At 37.1% G+C, this 18,605-nt stretch overlaps 1 protein-coding gene across 1 annotated transcript in view; it reads right to left on the bottom strand.

Moving 5' to 3' along the window:
* C6 (complement C6) overlaps positions 1-18,605 on the bottom strand; it is a 57,665-nt gene that overhangs the window by 6,501 nt on the left and 32,559 nt on the right. Inside the window, exons 8-15 of the mRNA XM_063087514.1 lie at positions 17,530-17,652; positions 8,583-8,749; positions 7,031-7,256; positions 5,807-5,978; positions 5,396-5,507; positions 3,199-3,331; positions 2,181-2,369; positions 1,380-1,470 (exon numbers count right to left, since the gene is read on the bottom strand). Of these exons, the coding sequence (XP_062943584.1) occupies positions 1,380-1,470; positions 2,181-2,369; positions 3,199-3,331; positions 5,396-5,507; positions 5,807-5,978; positions 7,031-7,256; positions 8,583-8,749; positions 17,530-17,652 (1,213 nt within the window). The remainder of the gene's footprint in view (positions 1-1,379; positions 1,471-2,180; positions 2,370-3,198; positions 3,332-5,395; positions 5,508-5,806; positions 5,979-7,030; positions 7,257-8,582; positions 8,750-17,529; positions 17,653-18,605) is intronic.

Here is an 18,605-nt window from a genome sequence, read left to right on the forward strand (position 1 = left end):
CCGTAATCTCATGATTTGCTATTGCACAGATAAAAAAAGAAGTTGCCTCTGGGTTAAGGAGACAATGTGAATGTCAAGAGTAGGACCCAGAAGGCCAACTGCTGGGTAAGGGGCCTCTAGCCACAGAGCTGCTTGGTGGATTACGTGTGGTGAATCCCAAGAAGGGTGAATACAGCCACCTTTGGCTTAAATGATGTAGTGGAATTATACAGAAAAAGACCCTCTAGTGCTCTTCAAAAAGATAATAAATGTGTCCCTGCAAGCTTTTGTTCACCTGTAGCACAGAGAAACGCGAGACCTAATCAGTGTTAAAAGGGAAATATTAAGAACTCTGCATAGTCATTGGCTTTCTGTCCAAACTTTCATTGTTTCTCCTCCTCAGTAACTTAACTAATTCTGTGCGGAGTGGCTATGCATACAGCCAGAGCTGCCCTTCACAGCTGTCCCTGCAGATGCACTGGGCACGTGACTAGGAGAACGTTCGTGAGATGGAAGCAAGTGTAGGTCTTCCAGGAAATCTTAAAAAGAGAGACTGCGTCCCCCACTCCCTTTTTTTCTTTTAAATCTTCCTTTCTTCCTACTCCAGCAGAGCAATCTTGGACCATGAAGTAACTTTAAGGATTGCAGAACAGAGAACAGGAAGGATCCTCAGACCTACCTAAAATGAAAGAATCACCCTGTGAGCGCTGGACCGCCTACCTCGGCAAGCATTTTGTGAGATTGGAAAACAAAACATTATCTTAAGTGAATGCTAATTTTTGGTTTGCTTTAAATTCAACTGAAACTATTCCTTAAATTAATAGGCAACTTTGACACTCCTGGGTTTGTTCATGTAAAGAAAAGTCAGTTATATCAGCAAAGAGGAGATAGCCAACTAGACATGGCAGTCACATAAGGGTGTATAATTTTTCTTCTTCATGCTCTCTGCCCCAGCATGAAAGAACCAAGTGGCAAAGGAGTGTGTGTGTGTGTGTGTGTGTGTGTGTGTGTGTGTGTGGTCCATGGTCCATTCTCACACCACTTTCTCTACTCCAAGCTATTGGAGTTATAACCTTCTCCTATAAACCGTGGGCGAAGGGAAGGCTCTGATATAAATGAGTTTGAAGTTTTTAAATGAACAGGAGTAAGTCTTTATAAATAAAACAAGACTTTTTAATAAACAAAAGCCATGCAAACTTACAGAAGCGGACTGAGAGATAATTAAGAAAGCTAGCTACTCAGGGGGGAAGGAGGAATTCAACAGAGCACAGGGGTATCAGTTATGTGAAAAATTAATATGTTTCATGTTTGTGCTTCAAGAAGCCCAGCTCTTCTATCAAGCTGGTTACTCTAGACTGATTTTGCCAATTTTCAGAGACAGTCCATAGAGTAGCTCTCACCTACAGTCTTCTTCCGGAGACATACAAATGCATTCAGATCCTGACTGTTTTTGTCCTGGCTGACAATGGCCCTTTAATTTTGTCAGAATATCTGAAGCAAAAGAAAAGAGAGAGGAAAAAAGAAAACAACAACAACAAAATAGTGCACAGCATCAGCATGAGTTCCTTGTGATAAGCTTGAATTCAGGAGAAGACCCCAGCAAGAGTTCTATTTATCTCCTGGAGTTAGGGCATTTATTTTGACTTCTCCAAATATTTTAAAAGAAGTCCCCCACCTGGAGTTACAAATTATTGTTTTAGAGAAAATGATACACGGTAACAGATGATGAATTATGAGTTTATTTGAAGAAGACTTGAAACTCTTAATAGAAAACCCTTTAGGAAATAAAAGACATCAGAAAATTGGTGAATAATGTACACTTCTGCTTTAGCTTAAAATAAAATGCTTAATTATGTGTGTCTACTTTTTTATGTCTCTTCACTTTAACCAAAAATTTCAGGTTAACCATCAATTCTGATCTTGTTAGATGAGAGAGCTCAGACTTCCTCCAAATATTAGTTTTGTACTGGAAAAGAAAATTGAACTCAGCTTCTAAAATTTGAAGATAACCACTTGACCAATAACTTCTTATTTGCTGCCTGACATCATCTACACAGAGTGAAATAAAACCTAGCCTTTCAGTGGAATCTTCTGCTTTCTCCCCAAAACACATTTAAGAAATAGCACCAATGTAGAGGCTATATTACCAATCTTGGGGTGCATCACCTTAGCAGACCCTAGAATCCTGAGCTGCTACTCACCTTTTTCACAGGTGAGTGAGTTTGAAATAGGTGGTATCCAAGAATCCCCACTGCATGTGTACCTTGATGGCCCAGCAAGGACAAAGCCTGCCGGGCAGGCTAGCTCCACCGATTCACCAATTTTATATAATCTTTGTAATGGTGTGAGCGTCAGAACTTCCTGCACAACTGGCTTGAGGCATCCTGTCCCTGTGGGGAGAGCAACATTTCAGATGTGGTTAGTGGAGGAGAATACTCAATAAATGTAGGCAGATTTTATGAAACTCAGGAAATGATTTTAATGAGATTTACTGCATTCGTTCAGCTTTGGAGCCCTGTTTTGATCAGAAAACCTGGATGTTAAGGATCCCAGTCTTCTCCTCAGAGCTGCCTCCACTGAAAACCTCCCTTTAGTTTCATTAACTGAGATTCCCTTGCTAAGGAATTGGCTATAAGTACATCCAACTTTCATTGCATTCATGGTGTCCCATAGTAAATCTTCAGGGTCCCCATTTGAGCCTTGTTTGAATCTCAATTTATACTTTAATGTAGCATGGATGTGTGCAGAGCCTACAAGCTTATTCATTCTTTCTCAGGAAAGGATGTGAACATGCTCCAAGGGGCAGTGCCTCAGAGAAAACTGCCTCTCACATAAACTCCCATTTCTGATATATAGACAAACTGCCTCTCACATAAACTCCCATTTCTGATACATAGAGTTTGAGAATGGTCTTCTCAGGACTCGTCGATGTGTCTCCCTTTGTACCTCAGGCAAGGCTGTGGTTAGACAGAGTTTGGAGACTTGCTGGATTTGTTTTTAAGAGCGTGCTTCACAGTCCTGTGTGGGTGTGAGGCAGGGTCAGGACAACTGAAATACGGAGATATTTTGAAATCTAATTTTAGCAAATGAGCCCTAATTTCTGCTTCACTAAATCTTCTCACCAAAGTTACCAAAAAATAGTAAAAGGCACTGATCTAAGGATGTGATTTTGCTCTACTTATATTAGGCATGTTCATCCCACGTTTGCCCCGTTCTCACGTTGGCATTCCACATCCCCCTGCCTCCAGGTCCTGTCTGGTAAGCATCGGAAGTACTGGTATCCAACAGCTTTGAAGCCAGTAAGGCATGACATTTCAACTTCTTCCCCAACAGAGTACAGTTTCTTTTCATTCTAGAATAAAAACAGAAACCCGCAAATTTTAACGCTATGAATAAATAATCTCTAAACATCTCAGGGTCATCCTGGATTTTTTCTTTTCCTTCACTTTTGTATCTACTCAGAGTCCTCTCAATTTTTTACCTCTAAGTGTTTCTCAAAGTTCTCTCTTTTGCTATTGTTGCTGTGTTTGTTCATGGCATTATCTCTTTTCAGGACAGCTTTCTAATTGGTCGTTCTTCTCATCTGCCTTCCACATTGCTGCTCTAAATTGATATTATATATATATATATATATATATATATATGTGTGTGTGTGTGTGTGTGTGTGTGTGTATATATTTTTTTACTTGCAAACTTGCTCTCTGCTATATATGGGTTGACCTACTATTGCTAGAATAGAAAATCTATATACTCATGATGTAGTGGCCATAAACTGAATAAATAATATATCCCCATAATTATATATATATATATACAGCAAACATATGTAGTTGCTGTTGTGACTAAATGACTACAAATTATTTAAAAACTTTACTCAATTTCTAGCAACCCTTTGGTCATTATATTTTCCAAATCAATGGATAATTAAAGTACAGCTACTGTTGGGGAAGGGCTCGCTAAAATTTTCATGATAAAATGAATCTTATACTTCTTAGTTTGGAATATTAACTGTAACCTACTTTCCTCAGCTCCTGCCATTTTTATAATCAGCTGGCATAAATAAGTTAAAAGTTATTTAGGTATATGGATCTGACAATATGTAATTTTGAGGATAATGTTCTAGGGCAGGGACCAGCATAAGTCTTTCTATATGGGGCTTGTCAGTTGTAGGCCATACAGTGTCTGTAGCAATTACTCCCGTCTGCTATTGTTTGCAGAAAGCAGTCATAGATAATATGTAAACAAATGAGGGTGGGTGTGTTTCAATGAAACTTTATTTTTTTAAAAAGGTGGCAGGCCAGATATGGCCTTTGGGTCATAGTTTGTTGACCCCTGTTCTAAAGGATTAGTTCCCAAAGTATGGCTTCTGAACTAGCAGCATCAGTATTACTATTACCTGGGAACTTGTTAGATATAGAAATTTCTGGGCCCTGCTCAAGACCTATTGAATCAGAAGCTCCGAAGGCGGGACCCAGTAATTTGTACTTTAACAAGCCCTCCTATGCATTGTTGAGTTTGAGAACCTCTGTTCTAGAATAAAGGCTAATTGAATTGAAATGACCTTCCTTCAAAAACCTTTAAAACCTTTAGGCATGGTACTTTAGACATTGGCAGAAGGCAAGTGAACATTAAAGGTGCATTAGCCCAGACTATGCTCCCTGGATATTTATGGGCTAGCCTTGGAGAATAAAGTGTTATTGATCTTTGGTCATAAATATGATACAGCTGGAAAAAGATTAATTTAAAGGTTTTACTTAATTTAAGAAAGTAAAAATGAATAGGGAGCATGCCTTCTGTGATCAATTTTAAATATTATATATCTCCTAAAAAATTTATGTCTAAAGCCACAGATCTGTCTTACAAAGTATTTTTTTAAAAGCATGCAAACATTGTATCTTAATGAAAAAGAATGAAGTTAAAAGGTACATTAAAATTCGATTGACTGCTTAAGAGTTCCAAAGGTTTCTAACCTAGTAAGACGATACAGACTCAACAACTTTTATTCTTAAAGCCATGTCTAGTTTGTCTCTCCAATTACATGCTTTAGATAAGGTCATTAGTTTGCCCAGACTAAGAAATAGCCAGATCTTACGTGCAGGTTCCTACAAGTCATCCAAACCTATATTATGCTGAAGTTCCATTCTCTATTCACATAAATACACCATTATTATATGAACTAATTAGTACCAAGGAACACGAGCAACCTGCTATCCTTTGGTCTAACAACCAGGTATGAACTCATTTTCAGGGAATTCAAGAAGGAAGAGCAGCAAAGTGTTTCCAAACATTACGTGGTACTTTGAAGTCAACAGGAGGGTATTAAAATATGAAAACAATAACTGATTAAAATAAATTCCACAATTTTGGAGTTCTTTATTTTGAACTCACAAACAAAAGTGAAGGTCAGGATGCTTACCCGAATAAATCCATTTTCTGGAGGAACTGGCTGAGGACACCCCAAATCCGCCACTATCTCAGGAAGATCTACCTCTTTCATGTCTTCATCATCACTGATACATGGTTGTCCACTAAAGGGGAAAAAGAAATGTGTACATATGCATTATATGTGTATGTGCATGCATACATGTATGCATACGCATGAACATTACATGCATATATATGTATTAAATAGAGAGAAAACATTACATGGAGAAAAAAAGGTAGCAGCAGCACATTCAATGCCTTACTAGAATGCTGTGTTGGCATAGGTAAAATCCTAATTATTTCTTTACTTAGCAACAGGATAATATGAGTAAATATCTGTACTCTTTCTGTTAGTTGGGGAAGCAACCCATCCTTTCCCCTCACGCAGCACACGTGGCCTTACTCGTTCTCCATTATTGAAAATGTGCAGTCTTCCTCTTGCCGATTCTGCCCCTCACAGCGTTTCCCTCCTTGTAGGGGGACAGGATTATTGCATTCTCGGGTTCTTGATCTCTTATAAGTAGCATCACACGTGCTCCAAGAAGACCAGCAACCCCAGTTCCCATCCACTGCATCTGGAACAGAGAAAGACCCACCCGAGGACTAGGGTGCATCTGGGAGAATTTGGATCTCAATTGAAGCCGGGCCAACCTGGTCTCCTCACATTTTAGCTATGTGACCTATTTTATGGAATATTATAGGGTTATTGTGAGGATTAAAAGAAATTATGTAGGAAGAGGTCTGATGCATTCCTGATTTCCCTTTCCTGTTCCCATAAGCCTGAATAAAATAGCAACAATTGTGAATCATTTTCAACTATCAGCAAACATATATATATGTGTGTGTGTATCTACATATATATATACTGAATAGAATATATATCAAATTGTGTTTTAAAGGTAGTAGAATATATTCTCATTATCGTGCCTCATACCTTTTCTCAGGAGGATTTGAGGTAACTATGATCATTACTTAGTCCTGTATAAAAATTTTGATCGTGGCTTAATTTATTCCTTATTACAAAGCTGTCCTCATTCTACATTACAATACATACTAGGCTTATAATAACAGTATCATATACTCTATTTTATATTATGTTTTATTTTATTTCATGTATTTTATGTTACAGGCATTGTGCTGTGTATTCTTGATACAGGAGTGTATATATAATATAATGTAATATATAATATAATATAATATAATATAATATAATATAATATAATATAATATAATATAATATAATATAATTAATATAATATAATATAATATAAAAATTAATATAATATAATATAATATATATAATTAATATAATATAATATATATAATATATATATATATTTTTAATACTCGGTAAATATGAGAATTATCCTCATTTTATGGATGAACAGATTGAGGCATAGACAGGTTAGGTAACCTTCCCAGAGTCGTGTAGCTGGTAGGTTACAACTGAGACTCACACCAGGGCTGTTTGATTTTAGAGTCTAATGTTTTGCAGGCTTATTTTCCTTGTGAGTTTGCTCAAAGTGGAAGTTGCTAATAGAAGTGTCGTTTGTTATTAATTGACCAACCTAGAATATCTTTTGGAGGGGGAAAGGTGCCTACCAGACAATAAATGACAGATACTTACTAGATTTATAATCCAGAGACCGTCTCTCACAGTTCTCCCCGTAGGTGCCGCTCTGGCACACACACAGACATTCGGTCCCCAAGAGCGTGGGCTGGCCATTATTAGGGCATGGAGCACACTGGCAAGGGTCAAACTTGGCTGCATATTCTCGAAAAGCTTTCCTGAGGTTGTTCCGTTTTGTCACCGCACAGGGGATGTTTCTTACCAAGTCCGTGATGGGAGCGAGCTAAGCGCGGGTGGAAGAGAGAAGGCCCAGTCACTTCCCCATTGGCAGCGTGTTGCCACCACTGCCCAGTTCTCATGGAATGACAGGCAAGTCCTGGAAAGTGCCACACTTCAAAGGTATTGTAGAAAATGGTATGGCTGCCTGTTGAACCAGTAGAGAAAAACGCTCTATTTGAGGGCCGGTATGATGTATCTGGAACTTACCTTTCTTGTACTTCTACTGTGGAAGAAGCCACGTGTGAGGTGCTGACTACTTGCATTTATATCATGCTATTTGTTAAGCATCAAAAGTATACATCGAAGTACTGAGACAGGTGAGCAAGAGTTAGGCTCTGCTGAAACCTCATAAAGTTTGATTCAAGCAAGAAAACCTAGAGAGGATGAAGAGAGGCTTCCCATGTGTTTCATTTTTCCAGGGATAGTCTTAGCTTTTGGTGGAGTCAGGTAAGAAAATGTGGAGTGAGAGAAAATGGAGAAATGAACTTGCTGGTAGGATGCGTGGAAGAATTCCAGTAAGAAATAATGGAGCTAATGATAAATCAGGGCTCATTTTATAAACATTTTAAAACCCCAGAGAAATGACCGTCTAGTGCAGTAAGTTACTCACAAGCACCCAGGGTGAGTGGCGGGGTCTCATTTTTCCTGCCATAACCCGTACAGCTCAATACATATTCATAGTGCATATAAATGATTCCATTTTCATAATGATTGAACTCCTTTATCTTTATTTAAGTGAAATAAACAGAATAGCTTCTTTGGAGTCTTTTTTAAAAAGTTAGGTTATCTTTTAGGCAAGACTGATTCTAAATGACAAATGACTGATAATGTGGGCAAAGTATTCCATAAATAATAAAAAGCTTTTTAAGTAATTACAACAAATAAAAAGCTGGTAAATTGAATCAGTGGGGTAGAAACAGGAAGTCAAAAAGATCTAAAATCCTGTTTATCTCACAGAGCTACAAATGAAGATTTAGGAGTGCTCTTCAAATAAAGAGTTGCAAGAAAAACACAGAAACCAGATTTGTTGTATACATGGGGAGGTAAAAAGTACTACTCGAGGCAAGTTTGGGCAGTTTTATTTACTAAATTTATTTTCTTGATATTTCATGTATGTGAGGAATTCTAAATACCATACTATAGAATACTTGTTTGAATAGCAAAAGCAATAAATGTGCAATTTAACATTTAAAAAAAGGTACACTGTGCTTGAATACTAAAGAAAGGCATTTCTTTTATGATCTGAAAAGAAAATGGGAAAAAAATTTGCGTGATGTGCAATTTGGTCTGCTACTTTAGTTCTCTTACCTCTGATACTTTTTAATCTTACCTCAAAGTCAACCACAGCAGGATTTTCCTTCACTGATTCTAACCACTCAGAAAACACTTTCTCCTCTGGACCAGCGCCCCCTTTTTCCCACGCCAAAGCCACTGCATTCTCACTCCTTCCGCCTCGAACCAGGGATATAGATTTCTCTGCTCCCTGCAAAAATGAACCTGCAAAGTAGTTCAAGAAAATCACCCATTTAATTTTAGCAAATTCATACTTTAAAGAAAAACCTATTTGCACAGGAGGAAGAAGTAGATGGTACAGTACATAACTCCATTAAGTAAACTAAATGGAAGAACATCTTCTTCCTCATCCCTACAGGGAGTTTAATGTTAGAAATGATAATAGCGCTAAAAGATGACAATTATAAAGCATCTGATATATGCTAGGCACTTTGCACACATTATCTTTTATAATTCTCACAACAACCCTGAGAAATTAGGTACTATTATAAACATGAACATCGAAGCTGAAAGTAATTCGTCCTGGAGCATGTGGTTACTAAGAAGCAGTGCTGGGATGCAAACACAACCTAGCTCTGCCCCCTACTCTTTGATGCCAACCCCCCAGCTTTTATTTTATATGAGCATATGTTTTGGGCCCCTTGGTATAATATAAATCACCTGGCTTTTGATACCCAATCAACTGACTGCCATGCCAGAAACTTCCAATTACAGGGAAAGAAAAAGAAAATGATAGAATGCTTTTAAACTTAAAGACAGGGGTAAAAGCACAACTAACAAAAGGACAAAAATATTAAGCCTCAGGTTAAATGTTGGCACAATGTTTCTTTAGAGGCAATGGCATTTAATGTTGAACTACACAACACAAATCTTTTATAGAAATTTTCTAAACAATCCCTACTGACTAATGGTAACTTTAACAATATGAGTAGGAACTGAGTACCAGGAAACTGCAGTGAGAAATAAAATCAAATGAAAAGAAAGCGAGTGATATGGGTGATTGATCATGGCATTAATTTGGTGTCTATTTTGGAGGGCCAGTGAGAATTAACCTTGCACCTACTGTTCAGAAATTCTACAGTAAGATAGTCTAGGCTGGTTAGATGAATGGGTGACATACTCTACCTATGAAGAAAGTAGTATGCTTGTTCTCAAGTTGAGGTGCATAAGAAAATATGGAGGGGTATAAGAAGAAAATTTTAGTAGTTTTTGTGTTTATTTTTCATATAAAAGTAGGAGAGAAATTAATGTCTGCCGATATGTCATATACTGATTGACAGTGGCTCTGTCAAGTTATTTCCTTTTTGATTGACACCATATATTTCATCAATGGATTGCACTGGGAAGTGTTATCCATGATAGGCATGGGATCCTGGAGAAAATGTGAGAGTTAAACATATTTACTGTTCTGTTAGCTGGTTTGAAGAGAACTAACGCTTACAAGTGAACAGATAGCTTAAAAAGATTCCAGAAAGAAAATGCAGATTGAAGATGATGCCAGTAATGCAAACATAAGAAAGCAATTAGTAGAAGGCAGAATGGAATCTCTACTTCTTACACAATCTTCTCATAAGCCACAATTGAGATTAACACCAAAGCTGACCAGAAATATGTCAAAAATTTCAAGGAGTTTATGTGAGATATGGATTTATCATTAACAACGAGCCTTGTCCTAAGGGTATGCAGCCACCACTATGAGGAAGGCAATGAAAAATTCTGTTTATTTCATATAAGCTATCTTTGAAATTTCTATTTTCTATGTTTGTATTTTTTTCATGCATAACATATTTTTAGAATAAAACATTTGTACAATTTGTTAGTAAGTATGCATATATGAGAGATTATCCTCAAACATTTTTAATGATATTATGGATTTTAAAAGTTTGAAATACTATGACTGAATTGAACTAGCTCTGGGTTAGAAATAGATAAATCTATGTTCCTGTGTGTGCTTTGCTCTTCAGTGTGTCTTTGATTTTAGGCAAAATGTCATCAATAAAAATTTGTTGAGATTTTGCTATATGCCAGGCACTGAAGACTGAGAAACATTAAATATGGTGTCCGTATTTGAAAAACTTACACTCTCAATAAGGAGACAAGCTAGGTACACAAAAATACTAGCAAATCTGTGGAGAAATAAAAAAGGAAAGATAAAGAGGAAGAGAGGGAGAAAGGGAGAGAAAAAGGGATAGAAAAGGAAAGGAAACCAAAAGACCGATAGGACAAATAATTCTTTCTAAGTGCTACTGAGTGGTAAAAACCATGATTCCTGAGTTAGGAAAGTGAAAGAATTCTGTGACCTTTGGCAGTTTTGGTGGGTGGCACTCTGAAAGGAGTACTGATGTGGATCTGGAAGCAAAGATAAGACATACTAGAGAGACGGTGGCCTTCTAAGCCACGGGAACACCATGGGCAAAGACCTGGCATGGGGCAGATGTGTCATGCTCTGGAGACAGTGCAAATGGGCATCAGTTTGAGATGAAGGTGAAGGTGCAAGTAGGGGAAGAGCAGCAGAATTGAAAGGATCTGCATGTAAAGCCGAGGAAATTGGACTTCATTATCTAGGTTCAGAAACAATGCATTCTTTAGAAACAAAGAAGGTTTTTGAGGTGGGGAATTGACACGATTCGGGAATATTAGCAGTGTTGTGTCACTTGAGTAGCAATGAATGACTGAAAACCCAGTTCGGAGACTACTGCGTTAGTCTGATTTTGCAGGTCCTCTCATTGCTACACGCTAAAAGCTGGGGTCCATATTCGACATTTTCTCACTCCAATTCCACTATCAACTCAGTTTCCTAAGTAGTCTTGGTTCCAATCTAGTATTGTCTCATATTTTTAAGTAAACTTTTCTACTGAAGTATAATGTTCACACAGAGAAGTACACAAATCGTAAGTATTCAACTCACTTAATTTTTATGAAGTGACTATGCCCATGTAGTCACTGTCCACATCAACAAATAGCACACTAGCAGCACTCCAGAAGCCTCTTTCATGCCTTTATTTAGTCATTATCTAATTCCCAAGTACAACCAGCATTTTATTATTGCTATAGATTAGTTCTGCCTATTTTTGAATGTAATGTGTATATAAAATCATAAAACAAGTATTCTTTTGTGCCTGGTTTCTTTCACTCAGCCTTATGATTGTGTGATTTATCTATGTTGTATGTATCAATAGTTAATTCATGTCATAATTATCTATTTTATTAGTGAGACATTTGACTTGTGTCCAGTTAATGAATAATGCGGCTTTGAATATTCTTTTGCTGAATGTTTGTGCATTTTTCGGTTGAGTATATAAATATATATATATATTTATAAATATATATACTCTCTATATACACACATATATATTCATCTTTAGTCGATATCACCAGTTTCCAAAATGGTTTTGCCAATTTATTCTCTTACCCATCGTATATGGCAGTTTGAGTGGTTCTACACACTGCCAACAGTTGTCAACTTAAAATTTTTCAGCATTTGTGTGAGGTGGTGCCTTATGGTTTTAATTTTATTTCTCCAGTTTGCAATGTTGATCATATTTTCATGTTTATTGGCAGTTCAAATATATTCTTTTGCCTATTTTTAAATTTCTATTGCCATTTCCCTACATTATATGTCTTTGTTATGTGTCACTTGGACAACTACAAAATAATAATAGCTGATACGAATTGAGTATTTAATATAGACTAGGCTTTGTACTTATCACTTTACAAAGATTATTTATTTAATTTTTATGATAGATATATGAAATACACATATGAATTAGTAAATACTATTATTATTTTCATTTTGCCGATGAGGAACCCAAAGCAAAGAAAGATTAAGCTGTTGACCTTGGTTACATAGCCAAAAAACATAAACACAAAATTTGAATGCAGATTTGGCTTACAAGTTTAACAGATATGCAACATACAGATGCTCCTCAACTGATGAAGGGGTTACATCCCAATAAACCCACTGTAAAGTTGAAAATATCATAACTCAAAAATGCATTTAATATCCTAACAAACCCCATAAAGTCAAGAAATCATAAGTTGAATCATCATCTATATTTAATAAATCATAGGTAGAAATAATCTCTATAAAAGACATTTTACTTTCCTACTTAATAATTATTACTGTTTCCCTGCTGAATGCAGCAGTGTTTTGCTCAACACTAAATCTGTGAATCTCCTGGTAAGGTATTTTGGGAAGAAACTGTATATAGCATCAGCTTCTTGGGAAAAAAAGCACAGTTCTCTTTATAATTTTAAAAGCTCTGCAAAGTTCTCTTTAACCCTCTTACACTCAAAGTTGTCTAATCTAAAGATGGAACTCCCTTTTCACACAGAACACCTATTAACATCCTGCAGATCATATGTAGGAAAGTGAGAATCTTTAATAAGATAAAGTCCAAATTTTTTAGCAAGGTATATAAGCCCTGTTTAATGTGGACCAAAGCTACCTTCCCAGCTTTATTTCACAAATTTAGCAGAATTGAAATATTGGTTTATCCATTTATGTATTCATTCTTTGCTTCTATGTGCCTCCATTTCTTCATCCACAAAATGGGGGATAATATTTTTACCAGTCTATTGTAAGGATTAAAAGTTAACACACAAAAACACTTAAAACAGTGCTTGAAACATAGCAAGAGGGTAATAAGTGTTGATTATTTATTCACTTATTCTTTCTTTCAATCATTCATGTGTTCATCGAAACACATCTAGAAAACATTTTTAATATGCTGGAAGGCATGGTGCTAGATACTGAGGATGTAAAGACCATGTCACTGTCTTAACTTAGTGGAAGAGATAGAAAGTTAACCCAGCACACGCAATGAGTGCTATGATGTTATGAATACAGGTTTCAGTGGGAACAGATAGGAGGGCCCCTAACCCTAATTATGAATGGCGATGGAGGTGGTAATCAGAAAATGCTTCTTGCCCTGTCTGCTAAAAATTATAATTTCAAGATTTGTTTGCTTTAAAATAAATATTACATTTTTAGCATATGAAACACTTAGTAATACAGAAAAATGCAATCATTATTCCTCTTATTTAGTATTAGTTTTATATGTTGAATGAATTCAGTTCTCATTGCCTCATCTTTGCCCACTGTTTCTTCATTCCTGAGTTCTATATTTATCTGTTGGGTTCATCTCTCTATATTAAGTTTTGTATGTGTTTTGAAACTCTCTTTATCTCTACCAATTCAAGCTGCATTATGGGCTTTCTGTATGTGTAGCCTCAAGTTAGACAAGACTTAGAGAGAAAAGAGTCAAATACTTTGGTGAATCTACCAGAAATCATAGATTTGAAGGCCATGGGTTTTAATGTCAAGAACCAAGCTCTTGAGAGAGAAAAAGAATTCTTGAGTTTTTAATGCTTGAATTTAAATATCAAGAACCAAACCAGCTAAGACTCAGAACGTAGAATTTATAACTTCAACCACAGAATGAAAAGAATGTATAATGACATAAGAGCCATTTTCCCTCCCAAAGGAGAAAAGGTTTTGAGTAATGATGAGAACGGGGAATATTGGACATGTGGTAACTAGGATTTAGACTTGGTGGGTTCCTCAGTGCAGGCTTAGAATTATACTAATTTGGAGAGAGTCTTTGGAGGAATAGTGGTATAGAAGAGATTTGATAGAAACATATATATTTGTATTTAAATTTTCTCTAGTAGTAGGAGGGGAATGACAAGCCTTGTAGAGAATGTTTTATATCCAATGTGGCGCCCAAGCAAGTGGTCTCTTGGGTAGCCTTAAAGGCCCCCATAGGGCCGGGCCCGTGGCGCGCTCGGTAGAGTGCTGCGCTGGGAGCGCAGCGACGCTCCCGCCGCGGGTTCGGATCCTATATAAGAATGACCAGTGCACTCACTGGCTGAGTGCCGGTCACGAAAAAAACGACAAAAAAAAAAAAAAAAAAAAAAAAAAAAGGCCCCCATACTTCTCTGATGTGCAGAACACAGGCAGGAGTGCCCCAAACCCTGAAGAAAGTGTAAAAGTCTTAAGAGAGGGTTACGGACACACAGGGGCCTGATGTTGGTTGTTATACAAAAGATTCAAAGGATATGGACCAAGTAACCAAAGGCCAAGGTGGGACCATAGACATTGGCAGTAGATGCAAGTGCCTAACGATGAGAACCAGAGGAGGCAAATCACGTATTGGCTGAGGCCAGCAAAGGCAAAGGGCTACATGCTAATAAAGGTCCCATTCTTCCCCTGATGCTAGATTGTTACCTGACACCCCCCCACCATGTGTATGCGTATGCACACACACAACACACACACACACACACACACACACACTGATTATCCCTGGTAAGCAACAAAAGGGAAGCGTGAGGGAATCCTGAATTTGACTGAAAACTGAAAATGAAAACCCAGAAAGACTGGGTTACATTACATTGGCAATATTATATTTCTCGCCATTTAGAAGCAATGGGGATTGAGAGATATGTTGAGTTCCATTTTAGAGAACAACAGCAACAAAAATTATCTTTGAACACCTGAATTACTCCAGTTGTTTTTTTCCCCATTCATAACTTTGTTGCATAGATTTTACAGTTGAGTAGTTTTTTCAGTAACTATTCAAGAATGTATATTTCCAGAATTCTCTCATGTCTTGAGAATGTGTTCCAGTTACCTTTACATATGAACACATTTTTTCCTGTTTCAGAAATTTGTGGACATTCTTCTATTGTCTTCTTACATCGAATTTTGTTATGGAGAAGTCCAAAGCCAGCCAAATTTTGTTGTTGTTTTGTAGTAGACTTATTTTTTCAGTCAAGATATCTGTAGAATTCATTTTTAAAACTTTTGGGTTTAGTAAATTAACCAGAATTTTGTCTCGAAGTTGCATATTTGAACAATATTTCTGGTACATATAATAAAGAAAAATTTCTTTCTATTTCAGGAACATGTTCTTATGTAGTGCTTTTTCAAAAATACAGTTTTTCTGTTTTATTTATTGAGCTCTCTATTTCAGGGACAATAATTCCCATGTATTAAATTATGTTTGTCATCCTACTTCCATTAGATTTTCTTTAATAATATCTGAATTTTTCTCTGTATTAATTGTGTAATCACAATAGATCTTTCCTATATGTGATTAACTTTATTTTATTTTCAGACAATTATATTTTATCCTTGTAGTGACTGATTTATTTATAATTATAATGGTGATGCTTCTCAATGTTTGTATACCTTAGCTTTGAAATTTCCCATTTTAGTTCTTATATTTACTCTTTTTATCTCTGAGCTCTTGATGTTTTGAGTTCATATTATTATTAAATTATTTTATTGCATGATAAACTGGTATAGAATCTGTATCCATTCTTTGATTTGTATTATTAGATTGTCTATTTTACATGCTGTGTTCCTTTTTGTCTTTTTTTTTTTTTTTGCTGTAATTTGAATGTGTAGTTTTCAAGTTAATTCTTTTCATTTTGCTAGTGCTTTACACAGACATCTATATGTAGACCACCTATATGCTCTGCTACTATATTAAAAATTATCTATTTATTATTATAATAATTATTAATTTTTATTTGTTCTTTGTCTGTCTTTCCCATGAGAATGTAAGCTTCAAATATGGGAGTTTCTGTGATTCTGCTCCCCTTTGTCTCAAGCAGAGTGAGTAGCAGTTAGTCAGGCATAATAAAATAAGAGAATTTAACACAGAGGAAGGAGTTACTTATAATGGCAAGGCATAGGAGAAAGCATGACTCATTTAGGAGATTGCATAAAGTTTAGCTATGGAGAGAAAGAGGCAGGAACTTATCCTTAAGGCCATGGGGGAATCATGGCATGTTTAAAGCATGAGGGTTTTATGAGTAAGATTTTCTATGGAGAAGATTCCTTTCACAGAAATAAGTAGAACAGATCGGAAGAAGAGAAGTTAGGAGGCTTCTGTGATAATCCAGGTAGGAAATAATGGATGGAGGGTTTCCCATGGAAATGAAGAGATGGAGACAATTTGGACAGGTTATGCAGGAGGTGGAGTGATTATACACAGTTACTTGTTGGATGTGGAGGCTAGAAAGAGGGCAGAATCAAAGACAACACTCAGGTTTTTGGCTTGGTAGACTTAGTTGTGGGCAATTCCATTCATCAAGACTGAGACTGCTAAAGGAGAGGCAAGGTAAAAGCAGCCGACAGTTACTGGTCACTATGTTAGGCTCATTATAAATATCGGGTGGTTTAATCTTCACAAGAACCCTATTGGGCTATAAAGTAAAGGCTGTGCCATTGGACAGTGATGAGAACTGTTTGTAGCAGAGAGAGAATATGTGAAGTACTGGTGCTTGTGAACATTCTGGTAGAGATGTTCAGTGGACAGTATGTGTCCGGAGCTCACAAGGTTTGTCTGGGCTGGGGATTAGGATGTCAGGGTGAAAGCCCACTGGCTGAAACTCTGGGAAGGAGTAAGATCATTCTGCCAAATCTGACTTGTATCTTCTTTCTTCAATAGTTTGCCTGGATTTTGTTTCTCTTTCTCTCTCCATTCTCCAAAGTCTGTTGCCATCTTCAGTGCATAGCCTGAAATAATTCTCTTCATATAACCTGATGTCTTTTGATCTCAGGAAATATTTTCTGCCCATAGTACTTCCATAGCCTTTCTTTTCTATAAAACTCTCTTAGACCCTTATCCATCTGAATATTTATGGTTGTTTGTATGTATCCTTACTTTGTAAGATCCTTGATCAGAAGGTCTTGTTCACGCCCCTATTTTCTTCACAGTGCCTAATATTGAGTTTCATTATATTCAACAGCCTAAGAATAACATGAAGAAAACCTTAACTATTTCCCCTTTTGCATAGTGCTAATGACATTTTATTTGCCCCTTACCCCCACCACACACAGAACTCTGAGGCAGATAAATGAAATAAATGAAGAGTTAAAAATAGCACAGTCATGGGCAATATGGTATTTAAATTACAGCTGGCCTTGGAACACACTATATAAGCTGCTAAGAGAGAGGACTGTTTGTTACCTTCATGTTTCTCTGACAGCTTGTTAGTGGTGCACCGGTGTTCCACTTCTGTTGTCTTAAAAAAAAGAATACGTTTCTTTGTTTCAGTCCGTATACAGCGTTGGGATTCTTCTTTTGTTAAACCTAGAAAATAAAGTACAAACAAACAGCAATGAAAATGCATCACTGAGAATTCGAGAAGAGGAACATGAGGCTCTGGTCACTTCTGGAGCTACCAATACTACACAAGCATACTTCAAAATGTTCATGGAAACATTTATATTATCTTTGAATTCTGTTTTTCCACTAATGTTTTGAAGTACCCTTGTATGTCAGGCCCCATTTTCCCAGTCCCCATAAACTTGAATGATTAACAGATTTACCTACAGACTCAATCCTGTACAGGCCCTGAGATAATCCTGAACGACAGAGGTAAGTCTGTGAATCTCCACCATCTCTCCCTTCAAACTGACCCTCAAAAACACACACGAGACCACTGTGGCCCATCCCATGGAGCTCATGTAAGCCTCTTCCCGGTGTCGGCCCCTTGTTGCCACTCAACACAATGGGCACCTAAGCTTGCCCTGTCTAGTGGCCACTGCCATGTGTAGTGCATCACAAGATTAAGATAAGCTCTGTTCTGTCCCCCACCACAAGGCCTGCTTTCCAGGCCACAGCTGATTCTGTGAGATCTGAGTCCACATCACTCGCTTCCTGTTCATGACCTAAAATGAGAATCTTGTTTTCTCTCTGTAGAGCTAGGGCTGGGTCTGGAGCTCACCGATCCCTCAAGCCCATTGCCCAGACTGGGTCACAGACCCTTCACATGCAGGTCTACAGGCTAGGTAACTGGAAGAAAGGTCCTTGGAGCCTTGGTTGAAGAAAGAGTAGTCTTTATTCAGCACGCACATGTCTGAGAGCTAGGCAGTCCAAAGAGAAACTCAGAAACTCAACTGCTATTGGCAAAATCCAAAGAAAAACTGAGCAGCTGCTAGCAAAGTAAACATGCTCTCTTTTTAGATGTGAGCTCTGCTGGCAAGCAGTTCAGGGCCACTGCTCCACACAACTCTCAAACACACAATAGCAACAAAACTAAA

The sequence above is a fragment of the Cynocephalus volans genome, chromosome 2 (genome assembly GCF_027409185.1).
Source record: "Cynocephalus volans isolate mCynVol1 chromosome 2, mCynVol1.pri, whole genome shotgun sequence".
Taxonomy (NCBI): domain Eukaryota; kingdom Metazoa; phylum Chordata; class Mammalia; order Dermoptera; family Cynocephalidae; genus Cynocephalus; species Cynocephalus volans.